This window comes from Lissotriton helveticus, chromosome 11 (genome assembly GCF_964261635.1).
Source record: "Lissotriton helveticus chromosome 11, aLisHel1.1, whole genome shotgun sequence".
Lineage (NCBI taxonomy): Eukaryota > Metazoa > Chordata > Amphibia > Caudata > Salamandridae > Lissotriton > Lissotriton helveticus.
In genome coordinates, this window is record NC_136072.1 from 50,427,074 (window position 1) to 50,441,624 (window position 14,551).

General features: G+C 42.7%; 1 protein-coding gene across 1 annotated transcript in view; it reads right to left on the reverse strand.

The window, feature by feature from the left end:
- Positions 1 to 14,551, reverse strand: part of PDE6D (phosphodiesterase 6D) — a 134,308-nt gene that overhangs the window by 19,488 nt on the left and 100,269 nt on the right. The window contains exons 3-4 of the mRNA XM_078667436.1: positions 8,090 to 8,215; positions 220 to 325 (exon numbers count right to left, since the gene is read on the reverse strand). Coding sequence (XP_078523562.1) covers positions 220 to 325; positions 8,090 to 8,215 — 232 coding nt within the window. The remainder of the gene's footprint in view (positions 1 to 219; positions 326 to 8,089; positions 8,216 to 14,551) is intronic.

Genomic DNA, 14,551 nt, shown 5'->3' on the forward strand with positions numbered 1-14,551 from the left:
GGGGTGTTACTGCAATCAGGGTACTTTTAAAAGGCAGTTCGGTGCATGTAAATGCTTATGTTAAAGCTGAATTCTAAGGTGTGTCTATAAAATATGAACATTATCACATCATCTTTGTGCCAAAGACAATTAAAAATGGGTGAGAACCCGCAGGAGACACTGTGACAACAAATGGCTGCTGACCAGTAGCATATGCTCTAAGCCCCCTTCAATACTTACGTTAAAACATTGGCTGGCATCATTTGAGATTCTGGTGCAGCCTCTATCAAGGACTGCCAGGTGTTCATAGAATTAGGTATTACAAAGCCAAACTCGAAGAACCACTCTGAAAAGAAAGGATATAAATGGTCAAAAACAATACGATATAAGCCAACATTTCGGAAGAGAAGAGGGAGATTTAGAAAAAGAGAAAATCGTGGCAAATTAATTTTTCCACTGACTTGTGTTGAAGTGAAAGATCTTCTAAGAAGAGGATCATTGGAATACTGTACGGAAGCCCATGAAATAGGGTTGTCTGCTTGTTTAATTTTTACAATCGTAAGAAACTATGTTAGGTCTGTAAACATGGCACCCAAGCGAACATTTTACCACAGTACATTTTTGAGACCCCGGTAACCTGGAGACACACATTGTGTTTAGAAATCTAGGACTTTTTGCTAGCACAGGTTAAGGGCTCAACAAGTTACATATTATGCTGCATCCAAGCTTATTCCAGGAGCAATTTTTCTTTGCTCTTTTTTCATCTCAGGTGAATTTTTTTCGTGGCACTCTAAGATTGGGAATCTACTCTGCGGTGTGCCAGTGAGAATAAAGAGCTGGGTGTTTTGGGGGATGCCCTTCCAAATCACACGTTCTTTTGAAATGCTTGCCTCAATCCTTACCCTTGTCGCAGTACTTACAGATTTCGACCAAATTTTAAAACACAGAAATACATATATGAGGAGCTAAGAGGGAGCCTCTGTCTTTGTCCTGAATATGCTATTCTTCCTTGTTGGACAAATGGTCCAGTGTCCTCCATTCCTCTTCGTCCTATCTATTGGCACACCCTATTGACAGCATGGCTCTTGGGTGCTATATGAAGAAGTCATAATTGTTAAGACCAAAAGCATCCAGTAGGCAGCTAGGCTGATCTTTCAGTGACTCCATGCTCTGAACTCTGTGGCAGACTGAGTGAGAATATGACCGAGTTGCTTCCCCTACCACACACCTCCGTGTGCAGCAATGATGTTTTTCTGTCCAATACTGGTATATATGGCTCAGCAGTCCCTCTTTGTCTCTGATATCTAGGACAACCATATTTCACTCCCATCAGCAGGGTCTCAATCATTTTTTTCCACACGTTATTTCTGAGTGTTTTGAATTACATAACAGAACAAAAAGACAACTGTTAATTGCGAGGGGAAAAATCACACAAGGAAAGAGGGGTTGGGGGGGGGGGGGGAGGAATAATGCTGGCCAGAGAAGTTAGTTCTTCAGAGGAGGGAGAGAAAATGGCACATTAGCACCTCGGTCTGGGAGTCTATAAATCATTAATGATACCATTTAATTGAACCCCAAATGTCCTTTTGCAAACTGTGATATAATTTTCGAAGGAACCAGACATTCTGTGGGACCGGCCCAGTCTCACCAGTGCGGGGACATCCGGCACCATTCACCCAATCAGAGTCTTTATGCAAGTCCTAAATGGCTTCTCAGTCCTTTTTAATCCAAACATTTTATCTGCCACTATCGCAGTCAATTTATCTATTGTGCAAAATTAACAAAACTTTGTCCACCATACAACCGTTGAAGCTTTCTGCTTCCAATATTGGGCCAACGTTAATCTACCTGCTGAAAGGAACTGTGCAGTAAACAGCCAAAAGGGAAATCCATAGGATAATCCCTCCCCATCTCCGGGGCGCCCAAGAGAAACACAACTGGATGCAGTGGACTGTGTGACAGCGACTCCTGTTATATCTCATGAGGTTTAGCAAGGACACCCAATGGGATTTAGCTTGAGGGAAGGACCACCAAACATTGTCTTTACTGCGCCTCAGACACGTACTGCCTTACTGAGCGTTGAAGGTAAAACATTTTTGGGCAACCTGTCAACTTGCTGTCACAGCAGAACCTTCACCTCAGCCCGCATAAGGATTTGTGCTTAATTTGCTTTGAGGTACACATATGGCATTATTTGCAAGGTGTTTCATTTCCTTTTGACTATTTAGCTTTGGATAGATTTGTTTTTGCTGGTAATGGACACCTCCTGAGAAATCAAAGTGGTTAGGATTACGGAAGGGGGGGTTTAAACAATTAAAAAACAGGTTTTGGACAACCTTTTGTCAACTCATGCCACGTCATTCATTCTACAATACAATGGTCTCTGCGTTTTATACATGTGGTTTGACATGGTGCATTGGTCTAATCCTAAATCGCTTATATCCAAATAAAGGTTCTACACTTCAATCAACCTGGCTCAGATTCCACCCACACAACCAGACACTCTGGATGCCATCTATGAACTACGGGTGTAGTTTTCACACTTGTCCGTACGATCAACATACTAGTCTTCATTACCTATTAAGAACAATGCACGCATCTTAATTTATTTGATGAACTCCACCCAACAGAGGAAAAACCCATATTAACTGGACGCCACCAAACAACGAATCTTCAAAGCTACCCTCCTGAGCAGTTGACTCACTAGGTCTCTAGTATTGCGGACTCTTTACTCACATCATACCGTTTAACTGTTCGCCTCAAATCTTCGAACTTGTAACCAGCCAGGAAGACAATGTAAATCGCTACCAACAGCTACAGAGGGCTAAAGACTCCATCAAGAAAGTTACAAATCGTAACAAGTTCATCAAGGTTTCAAATGTTACCTGCCACTGAAAGAAACTATTTACGATCACTTCTGAATATAGGAATCTTTTGGTGACTTCGATGGAGGCTGTCTAATCTCTTCACCAATGCGATTCCTAAACAACATGGTCTAAGGGAATCATCACAAGAATTATGGAGCCTGGAATATTGCGCAACATGTCGGAATTTCTTCTCAATCCCACATATCTAAAGGATACATGTCTCCTTCAACTGCATACAGTTTAACCCCCAGATGGTTATCTGATTAAATATCACCAACAAAAATTTAGTACACAAAAATACTGCCAAACAATTATCTAGAACACAAATATCGACTTTATACTTTGTACATAAAGTTCAAAAACATCAACAACAAAAATATAGAAGACAACAAAATTGTCAAAATCGGTTAAGTATATTGAATTTGAACTATTGCACACTAGATTAGTTTAAAAGCTTTAACATGCAAAATATAAAAGTATATTTTAAAATAATTGAAAATATATTTAGAAATATATAAACAAAATAATAATAGTTTAAAAACAAAAAATGATAAATACATAATAAATTATAATGTACATTTAACTTTTAAAATTAAACTGTATTAAAACAATTTTAAGAAGAAAAAAAAATGGACTTGTATAAGTCAAATTCACTACATCCACCACAACCTGAGCAACCGTGCTAGACTTCAAAGTGGTCAGATTTATTATTCCTACTCCAATGTATAAAAAAATAGGGAAAGTGTTGGACGTGGGAGGGGTCAAATTAACTATTCTTACTGCGAAATGTATTAAATAAAAGCATTTAATAGTATGCAATAAAATTGAAAACATTTGGGGAGCCTTCCCACCAGAGATAGATATTGGGACCACTGTGGTCATCCCAAAAGACGTAACTGCCGTCAACCTCCTGCTCAGACTACCGTAAATCTTTCTCATCAATGGTGAGGTCAAGATCTATGCCACGATACTAGCCACCTGACTCAAGTAGGTTCTCTGCACCCTCATACATCCCAACCAATTAGGTTTTATGCTGACCGGGAGCACGTGGCACTGCCTCCAGCGTCTCCATTTCACCCTAACTCACAGTCACCTGCTTCCACCCTGTTTAGCCTTGCTTCTTTTTGACTTTGAAAAGGCCTTTGATGCAGTGGAGTAGATCCATCTAGAATGTGTATTGTTGAGGGTGGGTTTCGGACTCCGCTTTCGGGGGTTTGTCTGTGTGCTCTACTCTAATCTGAACCTGCGCAGTAAGGTTAAAGGCGTGCTCTCCGATGCCTTCCCCTTCAGATGAGGGACTCAGCAGGGTTATCCCCAGTTACTTCTCCTTTTCACCTTGGCAATTGAGCTGCTCAGGTACGGGGAAGACAATGGAATGGGTATCACGAAGACCGAATCGAACTCTATGCAGATGATGTCCTTCCTTTCCTGACGGACCCTGCGGTAAGTGGCACAGATGTCTTCAGATCCATCAACTCTTCGGGGAAGTTTCAAAGCTACACATGAACTCGGCTAAGTCTGTCTTGGTGCCTCTGGCCCCAAATCAGGACTGTCTAGCCTGGCAGAATGACATTCCTGTGCGCTGTCTCAGCTTCCGATATCTGGGTATATGGGTAGCGCTCCACCCTGAAATCACTTGGTCTCTTAATCTTGGCTCCTGGATGCAGAAAACCAAAGAAGACCTCAATAAATGGCAATCCCTCCCACTGAACTTGATAGGCTGAATTGCACTCTACAAAATGATGATACTGCCAGGGTTCCTTTAGGTTTTTCAGAATCTTCCAATACTCCTGCATCATCGATGGTTCCGCGTCGGACTGTGCCTACCAGTTGGAGCTAGTGTGCCTGAGGTTTCCTCCGATTATGGCCATGCTGTATGGGTCCTCCGTCCCTGCCACCTTTCCTGCGGTGACCTGGGTGTTTTTCTCACCTGGAGAGTCGCATTCCGTCATACTAAATGGGACACTAAACCCACACTCCAGACCCCCGCTATGGCAGGGCACATGGCTGCAAGAGGTGGCAGGGCTGGAAGGCTTCGGTAGAAGGGACCTCATTGGTATACCACAATTAGTTGACATATGATCCGGGACCCACATACGCTCCTTCGAGGAGCTTCAAGAGACCTATGCACTCACCTCTTCAAAATTCTATACATAGCTCAACTGCTGTATGCACTTCATGTCCACATACCCAGTGACCCCCCCTCAGGATTCAACCCTCTAGAGGCCAAACTCCTCATGGGCATGGTGGGCAAGGAAGGTAAATCACATATCTACCATACTCTAGTCATAAATGCCACTGGATCATCCTAGGACTGGTTGGGAGGGATGGGTGTTCCCCTTAAAGATAACGACTAGCAGGATGCCACGATGGTCCCTCGAGTCATAACCATTTCCTCCAGATTACGTCAGATTCAGACCTACTATCTATACTGTGCCTACCTCCCCTGGCCAAAATGCACTGAGAAGGCCTTTTCCCTGACCCCACCTGCCCTCCCTGCTCTGGCACACCCACGGAAATCTATCACATGGTATGGTTGTGTCCGGTGATTCAGTGATACCGGACTGCGGTGACGAGGGAACTCACAGGTATTGGACTGGGAGGTACAAATCTCCCCTTTGCTACAGTTGCTGGGTGTCCTGGGGTGCTCAAGAGCAGAACGGACGTTCCTGGGCACGGCCACCATGGTGGCCAAGTGTGATACAGCAGCCCGATGGAGAAATCCTGCTCTCACAACGATATCGCAGTGGAGGCGCGGAGTGGATTGGTGTGAACAACAGGAGTGGCCTGTATATGAAGCCATGGGATGCCCCTCCAAGCACAAACGCATACGGGGAAAATGGTTGGGACAAGTGGGATGAAACTTTGGCTGCAATGCGTCTTATGCTGTTGCCTCCTTGTCTGCCTATGGCAATTCGCATCACATTACTGAGTCATTTTGTACATGTGCAATGTGGTCAATCTGATATATACCCTCTTGTGCTACCCAAGTTGTGTATATTAACTGATTAAAAATTCAAAAAATTTGTTAAAAAAATTCCAATGTTATGTTACAAAAAAGTACGAATCAAAACATTACAAAATAATTTAAATGAAAACACCTTACTATCCTAAGAAAAGCTATGGACAACTAAAATTATTTTAAAATATTCTGAAAATAAAAAAAAAAAAGAACACAACTAAAAACAAAATGACCACATTAAGCAAATAAACTGATCAACCCATTAACAATTAAAAATAAAAAACATTACAACAATTTATATATCAATTAAAACAATTCTTTACACAAAACATGAATTAAAAATTAAACAGGATTTAGATTGTTTAAACTCTTCCCACACTAGTTCCCGACAAACCCAACAACCTATTAAATTAATTTCAAATAAAAACTTGCAAACTATACTAAAAGAAAATGAACACTAATATTATAATACTAATATTAAGTAAATAATATTTAATAAACTAATTTAAAAAATGAGGTCAAGCTGAACCCAAGCTATGCGTCGGAGTAATTTCTGAAGAGTAACAGGATAAGGAACACTAGGTCTGCTCCCACCTCACAGTGACTAGACCCAGGTAGGTGGCAGACCTAGAGGACAACTGAAATACCGAGTAGCTTGGAAATGCAGAGAGCCAATTAATTGAAGTGCTAATGATTTCCAGACTCCATATTATTTCAAGAATGTGGCCTTAACAACTGTTAAAAGCAGCTCTGAAGGACAAAAAAGGATAAAGATAGTGGTGAAATGTTTCTGAGGTACAAAGGTCATAACGTGAGCGGTCATGCTGTATGAAGTTTAATGGAAGCTCAGGTGTAGGGGAACTGAGAAGTCTGTGGTGAGTCAATTCAAAAAGGTTTAGAGAGAAAAGGGGGAGATAAAGGAGAAGGTGGATGGGATGGCCATTGGATCACTTATGTCTTTTTAGCCTGCAGAGGACTATACCACTTTTTGAAGTGTGGGGTGAAATGGGCTATCAGACAATAAGAACCAATTTTACAGGTGCGATAGTTGCCAGCATACAAGTGGGATCAAATATTATTCCATGATCTGCCAGGAAGGAGATCTGAGAGGTGCAGCAAAGGTTGAGTGAGTGCAGAATGAGGGAATCTTCAGCCGGTGGGGAGCAAAGCACTGTAGAGCATGAGGAGGGAGCCAGGTGAAGCCCCAGCCAGGTGACTTAGTTTGAGGAGGATTCCTGATAATTTGTATTACTGCAAATATGAAGGTAGCAGTTATTCACATGTCGAGTGAGACTGAATGGTGGATTACTGGGGAAGGCATGGGAGAAAAATCACAAACCTGTACCTCTGTAACTGAAGGGGCACCAAAGGGTCTCATACGAGGAATATTTTGTGGACAGTAGGATAGAGTGGAAGCAGAGATCCTGTGTATAAATATACGTGAAGCTTTCTGTTTTTTCACCATCCTCAGAGATAGTTACTTAATTAAGTTCATATATTCATATTGGAGGCGGTGACCCAGGGTCAAGGCCTGGCTAGAGATGTGGTAGGAAGAGTTGGAGAGTGAGTGTATGGTTCTTCTGCATAAGTTAAAAGATTTGGTGAGGAGATCAGGGAGGAAAGGAGTGATTTGGTGGCCATGATTCCTGCAGAGACAGATTCAGGACTTCTTTTGCATTTTGCGTGCATTTGGGTAGTATTTTATTGGTTTCACTTCATAATACCCCACCCTAGTAAGTTAGATAATCCCCTCAGCTGGTACTTGCTTTTAGTAAAATGTTGACCAAAATGTAAACAAATTATGATTCTTTGTTTTATACTTAAACTATATTGAACTGCACTATCTTTTTTGCCTGTCCTCACCACACTTCAGAAGGAAGCTTTACACATGAACACAGACACCAAAGGTCTAAAATTATTTGAGGCTTCAGAGCCTAAAAATGACAGCCAAACAATTGCTTTGTTAGCATAACAAAATAAAGTGACTCAGAAGAAGCATTCTTCTCCTAAAAAGGCCTGCTGTCTCGCCAACGCTGTGGGAACAGTAGCCATGTGGCCTTGATTAATTGTTATTTAAGAACGGATTCTGTGATGTGCACCAACACAGTGATGCAATGAAAGTGCATCGTTTTCATCAAGCTAACATGCTTGTTCACCAAGGTTTATACCCGAGGGGAAGGGAGAGGAAAGACATTTTCAACCAACTAGAGTGTGAAAACAAAGGACAAAAATCCATTACAAAACTTCCGATCCACTACCAAAATTTGAAGAGTAGCAGTACCTTCTAGACACTGTCCCTTGAAATACACTTTCTGTTCAAGGCGGAATTTTTCCATCTGCTCCGCTGATGAGAAGTTTAGCTCCCGGGACACAGCCTTGCACTTCAGAATCTTCTTAGGAACACGAGCTGGTAAGAAAGAAAGAACAAAATAGATTGAAAGAGAAAACTTACAAGCGCTCCTTCTCAGGTATGGCACCCAGGATCTGGAATGCGCTCCCTCCTGAAACCAGGCGTATCTCCTCCACTGCACTCTTCAAGAAAGAGGTGAAAACCATCCTTCTGGCCAAGATCTCGTGAACGTTATAGGTGTTGGATCAGAGACTCTGCATTGCCTTGTGTCAATGCTCACCTTGTCCTTTGGCACTATACCTCTACTTGAGGGAGACACTACTACGCTACTTTCTTGGTACCTGAACACCTCTGGAGTGGGATCAATGACTTGTGCCGTTTTATATTACTTGTTTACCTGACAGTATATTGATATGTTTTATGTATGTTATTATTATCCATTCATGTTAGTGACTACTACATTGCTCCCATTACCTCTGTTCATTCCTACTGCCCCTACCCTGTCATTGTGAAGCGCTCTGATATCTGTAAGGATCTTGTTCGCGCTATATAAAACTTTGAATAAATAAAATACACCATCATCAGTCGGTGCGAGAACTCAACTTAGAGGACCTTCCAACCTAGAGTAGACTGACAATCTGCTGAGCTTTTCAGGGGAGACATCCCGTTTTAGCCGTCTCAGAGTTCATAAAACCTAAAATTTCGTAGGTGCCAAGTATCTCATTCACCAGATGTTTGGGGGTTGCAACTGTCACTCACGGCATTTCAAAAAATGTTTCTGCAGAAAGGCATAAGGCGATCGTTGGTGCAGTAGTAAGTAGAGTCCACATAGGGAATGGGGAATTTCATTTCATTATTAGAATGTTTTTCTTGACTTAAATGCGGTCCTAAAGGTACTCACCACTTCACTCACCTCAATTCACCATGACTGCTAGCTTGTTTGGTGTGCAGTGTGGTAGGTGCACTGTGACGTCTGGAAACAGTGCTATGGAGCGTTTCTGAATGCCAAGTAGTGACAACTGCCCAGCAGACTCCTACTAGGAGTCTCATTTAACAGAAGGGTATCTCTAATTCAGCAGTAGTAGACAATGGGACGTGTAATTGATCGCAATTAGTTGCACTTTCATCCACAGACCACTGAACACCATGTCAGAAGAACAGTGTACAAAGACCCAGGAAATTTCACTCAGGATGAGGCAATAAAGGTTCAAGGGAACCAATGACAGGTCAAATCAAGAAATCTGCTTATTTTCAAACCTGTTACGTTATACAACACATAATCGTTGCCCTAATTTTAATTCCAACCGCTAGGTTGAAATGTAGAAAGAAAGATTGCTCAGTGCCTGCTTCCAGTTTTGTGACTTTATAGGGCTGCACAATCCTGGTATTAATACAAATATTGATGACAATCGCTTTATCCTGCTGACATTCAAACTTATGATGGAGAATTTGAACAAATATTTCAGGAGCAGGAGTTCTCATCAGTTAGTAAGTCAAGTATCCATGATAATTTAAACTTATGGGGCTCAGTTTATTGTATTTTGCATGAGAAAATGCTTGTTATCTGTAACACTGGTTCTCAGTCATAGGAAACTTTGATGAATATTTGTAAGGTGAATGGTTGCCGCCTCCTGTGATTATGGAATACTTTTAACAAGAGAAAAATGTTTAGGATTTTTTTTATTTTAAAACTAACTTCAACTTGTGCCTATCTAACCCAAGAGAACATTTTTCATTAAAAACTATTTCTTTTTAAAGAACTAAAGATTAATCAGCGTACCTATCCCTGTACTTATGAAAGCAAGCTTTTCAATCCATGCATTTTTTTTTAAAACATTGGAGAAATAAAAGATGCCTGAATAGGCCTACATTAGTTTCACACTAAAAAAACTGTCATAAATTGGATTGTGTGTTAAGAGGACCACTTTGGGGGGAAACAATCTTAAAAAGGCAAATAAGTGAAAAAAGTAATGAAAACATGGGTGTTCCTGAGTGGCTAAAAAAGACTTTTTTAAAAGGCTTACAGAGGGTTGATAACCTGTCCGGGTGTAAGCCTTACTCACTCTAAATAACAGGTAGTTTTCAGTGTTGCTTAGTTTCTTATATATATCTATGTGTATATATGTATAAAATAGTGCCCCTCCCCCTCAAAAGTGACATTAGTGGTGTTTCGGAAGAACCCTTCCTAAAGAAAACAGATGGAGAAAGTGTAAAACACCCAAAAATATTAAGCTACCCAAAAATTTGAAAGACAAAAAATGACAATGGTCGTTCTTCCAGGGCATAAGGACACGTGTTTCTTTCTTTGAAACTGCTGAATGCTGTTCTGCATTTATGGTGGTCATCATATCACAGCCTGTGTATGTACTCTGAGTTCTGAGAGTGTACTTTTAGTTTATTTATTTATATCTTGTCCAGCATTTTTAAAATAGGACTAGCTGAATTGTATTCGGAATATTGTAGGAGAAATCTCATGAATTAATTTCACGCTATATCACTAATCACACTAATGGATAATGGTGCCTTCAGCACTCTTGGGGACAGTGGCATTTGACTTAGGACTTCAGGGAACTTCTTGTTTCACCATCGAGGTTGCTGAGTGAATGCACAGTTGGATTCTCCCAAGCAGAGCCTGGCCCGGTGAGCTCCAGGCTGGCAGTCTTTGGTATTCAGGTATATAGCATAATAACTGCAACCCTCGTATTTGCAGACCTTACCGTGCGGATTACTATTAGCAAGGACTCAAGAAAGTCATTCTTATAATCCACTAAATTGTCTGTCTTTATATAATTTACTTGTGATTCATAATTGACGCATCTATATTTGATATCTGCTTGAATATGTTTGTATATAGTTGTGCACTAGACAGTGCTTCAAATAAAGGCTCATAAAATACCAATGCAGATTTCGGGCATGGGGGCATGGGCTCTCGTGGGAGTGAGGATGATGGGGACCCACTTCGGGACCTCTCTCTGACAACTAAAAATTTTTTCCTAATGCGGGCTCTCCTTCATACTCTTGTAAATTCACTGAAGATTCAAGAGACAACATGGCTCCTCCCCCTTTCTGAATAGTAAGCTGGTGCCCACGCTGTCCAATGGAAATCTGAGTGTGGACAACAATGGCCCCATCGAGCAACAGAATGGGAGAGACTGAATGAGTGGTAGATGGTGAGAGAGAGAGAGAATGAGGTATTAGATAGGTCTAGTGAACGTGTATCCAGTCCCTCATTACCCATGATCCTGCATATCCCCCACCCGCCTGTTGCTGGTAATCTGAATGCGGGCGTGTCCGTGTTAACCTTCACTGCATAGTAAGTGTAGTTTCCCTACTGAGGGTGACATCCTACCGACTTCCTTCAGTCACAGTGCAGCCTTTGAGCTTTTAACTTTGGAGATCTTAGAGCTACGATGAAGACCCTCATTTAGTCAGGCTACTTCTCTACCTAGTAGCTACATCTGAGCATACCGTCCTCCCCAAGTGCCATGTGCAGAGCATTTTGATCGGTCTAGAAACTGCTCGCCTCCTGAAACGGATCAGATTTGTCACTCCCTTTCCTCCTCTAATGCAGGAGGACCAAGCAAATGCCTACTTGCCCTGCTGGGAGCAGTAGTGCCATTTGAATGCTCATTTTATTGGTTTGTGCAATGCGGTTTTGTGGTGAGAGCCATTATGAAGCATTGGATCTTTTCTATTTTTTTTACATTTTCACAACTTGTTCCACTACTTGAGCAGTTGCCAAACGTCAAAATGATCAAGTAGTTACGTAGTCATCCATTTGTTAGCAGAGGAAGTACACCTTGAGACAGGGACCCAGGCTGCCCATTGGCGACCTCACTTTCAGTTAAACCCTAACACTGTGGAACAAGTATTCTGCACCAGTCTGGGCTTCGAAAGGAAGCTATGCGGTGTAGTTGTTGTGAGAAATTCTCATGATCCGGACTCTGCTGCGGATTCTCATCATCCCCAGGCTGGAACGAAGCTTAGTAGAGGAGGACACGAACCAATGCCAAGCTGCATTACCTCCTCTATGGCAGAGTATGACAAGAGAAGCAGAAGTTCTGGAAACATGAGGACCACAGTGCAATCCAGCTCAGAGACTTTCACGTTTACTCATCTTTGTCTTCCACTGTGTAGATGTTCAGTACACTGTTCTATCGGAAAGTGGTAGAACACATTACCCTTGTGATCGAGCACAAGACTGCACTATGCACTTCTATTTTACAGGAAGCTCCTTTTTAAGCTGATGGAGTATCTATATTACCCAATTCCAACTTTGAAAGAAAGGAGAACTAGGTTGCCCCCTTTACACTCAAAACCCCTGGGGTTTCAGCATATAGCCCTACCTACATTGAACTAGGGACGGTTTAAAACATTTTCTGCAACATTTGGCTCCAGAGTTATTTCCATTTCAAAGATAGGAGTGTTACTGTTGCCTACACCACAAACTAGGCACCTCCTGTGCTTGGTTGGTGCCATCGTGTCCAGGGGTTCCCTGCAGATACCTGCATGCCATCCTAAAAGTGGAAAACTTTACACAGACAAGCATTGTTTGAGTCAAAGACCTCTCTCTCAAGTTTCCAGACACCCCTAAATGCCAACTGCTGGTGCTCTCTCGCTTCCCAGCACGGCTTCAACCTTGAACACTGAATGTTTGTATCTTAGTGACATCCTTAAAAATTGTGGGAGTCCACCAACATCAGAAGTCAACTGCATCCAAGGGAAGTGGCAAGTACCGGGTGGGCACCCGAGGATGAAGATGAACTTTAATGCATTGGGTTATTTTGGCTTTGTTGATATTTAACTCAGTCTTTATAAGCAATTAATCTCTGTTGGAAAAATAAGCATGTGTCCTCCATAGAATGCATTGAAATACGAAGGGAGTTATTCTTTGCAGGATGAATCCAACCAACACTAGATCGTGGGTGACAAAGTGACGGTGAATGTTGGCACTGCTCTGTAGAAATCATCGAAACTTCAATAGTTCTGTAATGCAATAGATTTTGTGTAAAACAGTGTTATTGGGGAACTGTTTTCTGGTTCTTTGCACATACTACCTGGAGTATCTTTGAGCAATTTGAAGGTGGGGGAAGAGTGTTGCCGTTCTGGGATGGCAGATAGATGTGAGGTGGGCAATTTTAAAGAATGTAGGACATCTTTCCAACAGCAGGTACTGATCTGAATGCCATCTATGTGCCCCTCTGCTAGTCCTTCAACTATCCTTGCAGTGCATCTTTAATGGTCGCCCCAAGACAGGATTCCAAATTAGCTGTATAAATTGTAAGCCTTGGTACACGGATTGGACTCGAACCCTTTGAGGATGACGAATAATTCATTTATACTCCTTTCAAATGAACTGTGTGGTCTTAAAGTTGCTCCTATCTACCTCTCCAGTCCTTGTTTAGATCTGGCGTTTCCCGATGTGTGGTTAATAGATCCTACCTCTGCTTACTGTTCAGCTATCATTAAACAAAAATCAAGTGGAAACGTTTAGATTTTTCTCCAACTCTGGTACTACTGGAGTGTCTTTACTCACCATGGGGCCGATTATGATGGCGGACGGACCTGAGTCCGTCCGCCACCATAAAGAAGGAGGGACCGTCCGCAGGGGCAGCGGCGGTCCCTCCATGCAAATTAGGATGTGACCGCCACCCTGGCGGTCACATCCTGTATTTTTATCATTGCGGCGGGTGCTGCTTGAAGCAGCACCCGCCGCAATGATAAAAAAGTAAGTTGTGCATTTGCATGCACAAAGCGGCAGGCACCTCGCGGTGCCTGCCGCTTTGTGCAGGCAAATGCAGGGGGGTACCATAGGTACCCCCCATGTGCACCCCCCACCCCCTTCACCCCTGGGGGCCCACAACGGGCCCCCAAACACAAATCCGTATGCCTTTACACGGCGTAAATGCCGCATTGTAAAGGCATCTTTCCGCAGTCATCCTAATATGGCTGGCGGTGTCTGATAGACACCGCCAGCCATGTTAATGCTTTTCCGCCGCGGGCGGAATCCGCCCGCTGCGGATTAGCGGCGGACAGATAGTAAGACCCACCAGCCATCCTAATATGGCGGTGGGTCTTGCAAGGCTCCCCGGCGGATTTCCCGCATCCTCCGGGCCGGCGGTGGCTTCCGCCGGCCCGGTGGATGCGGGAAATCCGCAATCGTAATCGGCCCCTTAGTGTCAAACAGAATGCGAGCCACAACTGCTCCAGACACTAGTCTGAAGCATCACGATTTCCTGAGACATTTCAGTACAACAGTTCTTAAACATCTGGTATTTTCTCTCAGGGCACTCAAGCTCCCTCCAAAACTGTCGAGTATCAAGTATCGTCAGTAGGCCTAGACTCCTCTCTCCAACCGCACCCCAAGTGCGGACATCTCTTGCCATCCTTTGC